This window comes from Pygoscelis adeliae, unplaced genomic scaffold (assembly GCF_000699105.1).
Source record: "Pygoscelis adeliae isolate BGI_AS28 unplaced genomic scaffold, ASM69910v1 Scaffold469, whole genome shotgun sequence".
Taxonomy (NCBI): Eukaryota; Metazoa; Chordata; class Aves; order Sphenisciformes; family Spheniscidae; genus Pygoscelis; species Pygoscelis adeliae.
Genome location: NW_008825434.1, coordinates 61287 through 68629, shown reverse-complemented (window position 1 = coordinate 68629; position 7343 = coordinate 61287). Strand labels below are relative to the sequence as shown.

At 55.3% G+C, this 7343-nt stretch overlaps 1 protein-coding gene across 1 annotated transcript in view; it reads right to left on the bottom strand.

Annotated features, from left to right (window-relative positions):
* LSS (lanosterol synthase (2,3-oxidosqualene-lanosterol cyclase)) overlaps positions 1 to 7343 on the bottom strand; it is an 11042-nt gene that overhangs the window by 2751 nt on the left and 948 nt on the right. The window contains 15 exon segments of the mRNA XM_009331129.1: positions 224 to 329; positions 539 to 587; positions 590 to 646; positions 998 to 1147; positions 1296 to 1346; positions 2026 to 2097; positions 2809 to 2865; positions 3485 to 3512; positions 3649 to 3746; positions 4181 to 4299; positions 4630 to 4738; positions 4965 to 5100; positions 5925 to 6021; positions 6356 to 6477; positions 7153 to 7284. Of these exon segments, the coding sequence (XP_009329404.1) occupies positions 224 to 329; positions 539 to 587; positions 590 to 646; positions 998 to 1147; positions 1296 to 1346; positions 2026 to 2097; positions 2809 to 2865; positions 3485 to 3512; positions 3649 to 3746; positions 4181 to 4299; positions 4630 to 4738; positions 4965 to 5100; positions 5925 to 6021; positions 6356 to 6477; positions 7153 to 7284 (1383 nt within the window).

The following is a 7343-nucleotide window of genomic DNA, read 5'->3' as shown; positions in this document are numbered from 1 at the left end:
GGCCCCCAGCCTCTTGGGCGGGGCTCTGGTTTGGAGAAGTCACCAGCATCCCAGCTGTGTGCACACCAAGGGCCACCGCAGGGGCTGCTCCATGCCAATGCAGAGGTCCAGGCAAGACCCCTGACAAGGCTCAGCAGGGGCTGTGCCACAGAGGCCAGGAAAGGCAGCATGGGACATTGCAGCCTGTCTTCTCCCCTACCTGACTCTCATCTCAGTGCCTCACCTGATCTCTGGGGCTCTGTGCTCAGGGAACCTGTCATGGAAGTGTCTCAGTGCCTGCATGACAGCCGATGTGCACTCCACGTAGGTGTAGTCAATCATGATGTCGCCTGCCAGCAGGTGAAGGGTATCAGTGCAACAGCCCCTCCACTGGGGAGCCTCCGAGCCACACGCTGCCAACCTCTCCCTTGGACCCAGGGTACTCTTATCCCACAGAGGGACCTGGGGTAAAGCCAGGCACCCACTGGGTACAGCGAGGCTAGTCCACTGTGTCCCTTCACAGTGGACAGGATGACCAGCCCCACACAGCTCCCCTTACCAAACACCTCTGACGGGTTCCGCAGCTCCAGTAAGTGGCCAGTAAGTGGCCTCCTCGCTTGGTTTCATATGTGGCAAAGCCTCCATCCAAGTTCCTCATGCTCAGCAGCTGTCCAGACAAGCAGAGAGAGGGGTTGGGACTGGCTCACAGGCAGTACCATCCCAGTCTGGCCCCAAGCCAGGTGTGAGGACAAAGTCAGACCCACAAGTCCATGGGGTTGGCAAACCCAGGTCTCAAACCACATTGACAGGCAGGCCCAATCTGGACCATCACATTACATTACGTCACATATGTATCTCCCTGTCACAGTAAATATGGTGTTGCCATAGCAGGCAACAGGCCTTCTACTAGCTTAGTAATACCAGATCTAACAACTCATCAGGCCTTGACTTCTCTTATTTTAGCTCGGTTTAGCTGCCCGCATTTCCCTTGGCCCTAATTTTTGCAACACTTACTTACCACATTCACAGCATCAAAGAGGCGCTCAGAGGGGACAAGCTTGGCTATGAAGGGGCACTTTTCCTGCAGCAGCATAACTGACTTCAGTCCCTCTGCTGTGCAGTCTGCCACAATCCAGCCACAGTCTCGGGTGCTGAAGGGGAAGCCACCCTGGAAAGGAGTGGGGAGGGCTCAGCACCTTCCCCTGACCTGTTCTGTTCTTGTAAGGGGGGGAGGTACTGCCCCTCATTCCCATCCCTTCTGCCCAAATCCCTGCCCTGTTCGTGCATCCTTCAGAGACCAGTTCCAGCCATCATACCTTGTTCATATGGCGATAATATTTCTGGTAGTCGGGTGGGTTCTCTGGGATCTGCAGAAGACAAGAAACAAGTCAGGGCAGGCTGGAGATGCCTGGCTGCAAGACCATAGGCTGAAACCATCGCAGATGCAGGACCGTGTGGGACTGGGCACCACCTGTCCTCTACTGAGGGAGGCAGACAGGGGAAGAGGTCAGATCTGGAGCAGGGAGTGCTGAAGAGAAATCACATTTTGGCCTGGTTTCAGCAAGTGTTGCTGAAGTCGCCTCTTTGGGTGCTTTCCTGCCAGGGAGCCATCTGCTTTCAATGCTCCCATTGGCAGCATTGCGTTTGCACCAAGCTGCTGGTGACAGTGATCCCCACCTTGAGCCACTGGCCTGGCTAGCAGGAGCTGAGCTCATGCAGTCACTAGTCAAGGAGTCTGGGTTTCCCAGAAGGGTGCCTCAAATGTGTGGGCACCAGACAGAATGAAGGGCAAAGTAGCCTAAGCTCTTACTTTTCCAGCCTCTCTTAGGCCAGGCAGCCAACCCAAACATCCCTGGGCCTGGCCAAGGTCTTCTCCAAGCTGCAAAGATGGCTCCCAGCAACAGTGAGCAGAAAACAGGAGGCTGTCCCTAGGACTTTGCTAGTCCAGCCCTTCAGAAGGCAACAGACACATCCAACAGGGCTCTGACAAACAGCCAAGTCTGCATAGCCAGCATGTGAGCAACACCACCAATTGGCTCCGCTCACCTGGGTGAATCGGAGGAACTCATAGGCATTTTGGAGGCAGGACGTGAATTCAGGCATCTTCTGGGCTTCTGCCTAGAAACAGAGGTGCACAGTCAGCAGTCAGCAAGGAGTTGTGGCTACCAAACATGCTCCCTCAGGAAGAAGAGGATATGCTGGGACCTTGCTGACCTGCTGATTTAGGTGCCATTAATGCCTGTCCCTTCATATAGCCCTTTCTGTAGGTTTGCACTCATACTTTGCTTACTGTTTCCATTACAAACCTCTACAGTGAGAACTGAACCAACAACTGTTGCCGGCATCGCTGAGAGAGATATTTGCATGATCAGGTTAGGGGCTTACCAGGGCAATCACACCACCCTCCAAAAAGCATGCCTACCGTAGCTGTCTGTGCCCCAATGCAGTAAAGCAGGAGACCTGGACGTTGTTCCTGCCAAATGGCAATGCTCTGGTGCCAAGCAGAGCAAGGAGGAAGGGCCAGGGTTTTACCACAAGACTGCAGCAACTGGGAAGTCTAACCTGACCCACTCAGCCGGCGCTGTGGCCTCCTGGTTCAAAAGCAGCTGGCAAAGTTGGGCTGCACCAGCTGTGCTGGGCACTCTGCCTACCATGACTGAGGTGGGCTCTGAGAAGACGTGTGTTTGCCTGGCTCAATCATACAATGCAATGCCAGAATTGGCACAGCAGAGGTCTGAGGGGATGCACAGTAGGAGCTGCTGGTATTCAGGGACGCGCCAGGAGGGACCATTTTCCCAAGGCAGCATGTAGCACTGAGAGGTGCATTACCTCCAAGAAGGCTTGGATGGCAAAGGTAGTATCCCAGAGCTGGGATCCGTTTGTGCCCTGAAGAGAGAAAGTAGATAGTGAGGGGCAGGTGCTGGCAGCAGCCTGACCTAGCTGTGGGTTCTATGGGACAACATATCCCTCCTGCATTACCTCCACTAGCTCCCTCCACCCTGCGTCTCAGTTTTATGTCACCGAGCATCACGGCTGATGTGCTGGCACAGAGGGGACAGATGCAGCAGCTCAGGGACAGCAAGGGGATAGGAAATGAGACAGCTGCTTCAGCCTGCTCTGTGCACAGCTAAGACAGGAGAGGTGGCTAGCGATAAGGAGCAGAGGGACACAACAACTATGAGAGAAGCACAGCTCAGTCCACATGCAGTATCAGAGGCCTGTCTTTCTCCTTCCCTTCTCCCAGGACCCATGAGGATGAAGGGGATGGAGGCCTAGAGCTGCCCCCTCAGCTCACAGCCACAGAGAGGCAAACTAGCAGGATGGACACTACTCACTCCTGGCACACCCAGGGGAAGCGGCAGTGAGACAGACAAGGCCACCAGGCACCAAAGGCAAGATGCCAGGAGCTCAGGCCCAGGGTGAACAAGCTATCCCATTATTCCGTGGGCTGCCCCAGCACCCCGGCGTCCCTCTCAGTCACAGCTGAACTCCTACAGCACTTCACCTGCATCTTCATGCCGTCGAGGCCCAGCCTGTGGGAGGAGAGAGCACAGTGCTGCAATGCAGGCACAGCGAGAGTGCCAGGAAGTGGGTTGGGAGCCATGGTGTGCTCACTCCACAGGAATCAGAGCCCTACACTGTGCCAAGTGGGCCACGCCCAGCCCTTACCAGAGATAGTCGGGGATCCTGGAAACATGCTCCTGAAAAGCTGGGGAGTTCTTCCCATCCACGAACCAGCGAACCAGCATATTGATCGTCTTGGAAATCTGCCGAGAGCAGCACCGTCACTGCTCTGGATACAGCTTTTTCCAGCCCCAGAGACATATATCCCTCCCACCCTGCATAAAGCCACCTAGAGGTGGTCCTGGGCTTAATCCTGACTTCGCCTTCTGTGGCATCACTCAGCATAGCTGGTTAGTGGGGCAGGTGCCATGAGATTACTCCAGAGCTTCCCCTCAGATCACTTCCCTGGACCACAAGGAGAGGTACTCCTCACCAGGGCCATAGCTGTCCCCATCCCCTCTGCACCTTCTGTGCCCTGTTAGCATTAAGCTCTTGAGCATTAGGAGCAGAAGTTGTGCCTGAGCAAGATCTGGTGATTATGGTTACACACCACTGTTGCAAAGGGCTGGGGGGCCACAAGCTGGTCCCTAAAGAGCAAGGGGCAAGATTTTTAAAGGATCAACAGTAAGTGTCCTACCGGCCCAATGCTGATGCACTTGGTGAATCTATCATCAGCTTTGATGTGGTCGTACAACTCTGTGATGGCTCGCTGCCGCAGGTGGGTGCTGTGGTGGGCTTCGTACACATTCATGATGGCTACAGGAGAAGAAAGGGACACGCAATGAAAAACCCACCCCATGCAGCCAGATTCACTTGCTGTGGCAGGCTGCACCACTGCTCACATGACTAGTCAAGGAAAGCATGGGAACTGCTCTGCCCCAGAGTGGCCCGAGGACCTGGGCACAAGGCCCTGCTGCTCTCAGGGAGGGAGAAGCCCAAGGATCACACAATCCATGTCTCCATCCCAGCTCCAGGGCATACACCAGGAGCTGGCAGTAGACCCTAAAGAGCCCCCATGGTACAAGGCAGCTTCAGTTCCATCACCACCAGCAAGGGCCCTCCCGCCCCAACCAACACCGCACTCACCATAGGCAACCCCCAGCAGCCAGCTGTGTGGGGTGTACACATCACAGGCAGCCACGTTGTTCCTCTGGGCTGGCCAGTCTATGCTGGCATAGTCTTGCACGTACAGCTCCTGGCACAAGACAACAAAGGGCATCAGCCTGGCAAGCTGGGAGCAAGCACCCAGAGGCAGCTTACTGCTGGAAGTTGGCTCCGCTGCCTGGACAGAGAGACTGTGCAGGTATGAGAGCTGTCACTTCGCAAGCCAGAGGCTGGCCTACAAGGACATGGCTGGCACAGGAGGTGGTCAGGGAGCCACGTATCCTTGTCGGGGAGCCCCACCAGGGTCAGCTCCTTACCTGCCGCAAGCTCCGTATGAGCTCGTCCTCTTCTGCTGACAGACGCCTGGCGTAACAGTAGCTCATGGGGAGGTAAACCTGGCGGCAGTGACACCAGAGCCGGGACGGGTGGGCTGGGAACCATGTAGGAAGCAACCTGTTCGCAACAGAGAAGGTGCTACTGTGAGGAACAAGGAGGGCCAAGGGCAGCACGGAGAGATGATGTGCTGACAGGGGGATGCCCACAGCAGGGCATGCCTTTCCCTATCCCCTGTACCAGGCCTGCTGCTGCTGGTACAGCTGCAGGAGAAAAGAAGGCAATATCCACACAGCCTGGCCCTGCTCAGATCCTTCCCAACAGGGCCAGCAGACAGTGCTCCTGGCCCAGCTGACACAGGGCAGGCAGGATACCGAGCTCCGAGAGGAGGGAGGGGAGAAGTCAGTTCAGGGGCTCCTTTCTTCCCCAAGTGACTTTGAAGGCAGAAGCCCAGACTGATGGTTAAGTGCATTTGATGACAAAGTACCAGCAGCCCTTGGTGCTGTGCAGCCCCTGGTTTCCCCCAGGGAAAATGTCATACACTTTCCCTCTCTGACACCCAGTGGCCCCCTGAGTAATCAGAGAGGGTACGAGCTGGCAGTCTTACATGTAGCTGTCCTGTCCTGCTAAGGCCCACTTCTGGCTGGCCACAAGACCAGAAGATACTGGTGGCACGCAGGGAGCACATGGATGTATCAGGGACCCTGTGGATAAAGCTAACAGGGCTGAGCTCTGGCATCTCCCTTCGGTGCAGTGTTCGGTGCTATCCACCCACTGGCTGGCCTTGCTGCTGGTCTCCCAGCTGACAAGCAGCCTGAGCACCCCCAGTTCCAGGCCATAGCTGGAGTTATCCCAGCAAACACCAGTGCGTGGGAGAGCTCTGGGCTGAGACTGGTGGCAGGACTGACAATACATCCTACCTCCACATCAAGAATGGCACATACCACATCTCTGGGAGAAGCGTGTTCATTCCCTCCCAGCTGTAAACGTTCAAGACAGCCAGCCAAAACTTCCCCCAGGAAGGGATTCCCACAGCACCTCCTGCAAAGAGTGATATCAGCTTTCAGGGTTAACGCAATCATGCCAGCTCCCTGCTTTCTTCCCCATCACAGGGTCCACTTCTCCCATGTTTGGGAGCATGCCACTCAGGCTGAGACACATGTCCCAAAAAAGGGCAAGCAGGCAATGGTACAAAAACGTAACACACTTTCCCATCATTAACTGAAAATGTGGGTGCCATCAAGGGCAAGCAAGAGCAACAGTTTCTCCACTACCTGGCAGCCCCCCACGTTCCACGCAGCCCTCGGGTCTGGCCAGACCTCTCTCACCAGCATACCAGCCCCACGGCTGCTGTGCTGGGCACAGTGGAGCTGACCTTTGCTGTGCAGGTTGACACGGGCCCGCACAATGTCAGGGTCGTCTGGTCCAAGCCCCAGGATCCTCAGGGCTATGTAGTTGAGTGCTGTGCCAAACACTGTCGATTTGTCTTCCACATGCCTGTCACACGCATACACAGAGACAGCATAGCCATTAGCCAGCTATTAACATTAGCCAGACACAACCCACTGCACAGAGCTGTCTTTGTCAGGGTGAAGTGGGATGCCAGGGGTGACTGTGGAAAAGGGGAGACCCAACTAACCCAGGGAGAAACACTGCTCTGCACTACCCTGTCACACATGATGCTTTGGGATATAGCGCCACAGAAAAGGTGCAGCCAGACTTGATGCTCCAGCCATCTCTGTGGCAAAAGGTGTACCTGGAGTGCTACACAAGCAAGTCCAACCACTCAGAGGTATCACACTTGCCAAGTCCCACTCCCCAAGCTGGACGAGAGGAAACGGCCTCAAGTTGTGCCAGCGGAAGTTTAGATTGGACATGAGGAAAAATTTCTTTACTGAAAGAGTGGGTAAACATTGGAACAAGCTGCCCAGGGAAGTGGTTGAGACACCATGCCTGGAAGTATTTAAAAGACATGTAGATGAGGCGCTTAGGGACATGGTTTAGTGGGCATGGTGGTGTTGGGTTGACGGTTCGACTCGATGATCTTAGAGGTCTTTTCCAACCTTAATGATTCTATGATTCTATGATTCTAAGCCTGGGCAGATTTGACAGCAGCTCCAAGTGCTGGACCTTGGAGGTGCCATCACTAAAAGAAGCATCTTTGCTACTCACAAGCCCCAGCCTCCATCTGGGAGCTGCACAGAGCGCAGATAGCGCACCATCTCTTTCCGAAACCCCTCCGGCAGCTGGATCTTGACAGTGTGGCACGTGATGAGGAGACCTGGAAGACCAGACAGGCTGGCTCTTACACGAAGCCAAATGCAACACATTCACCCCTCTCAGGGAAGGTGCCCTGTGAGGCC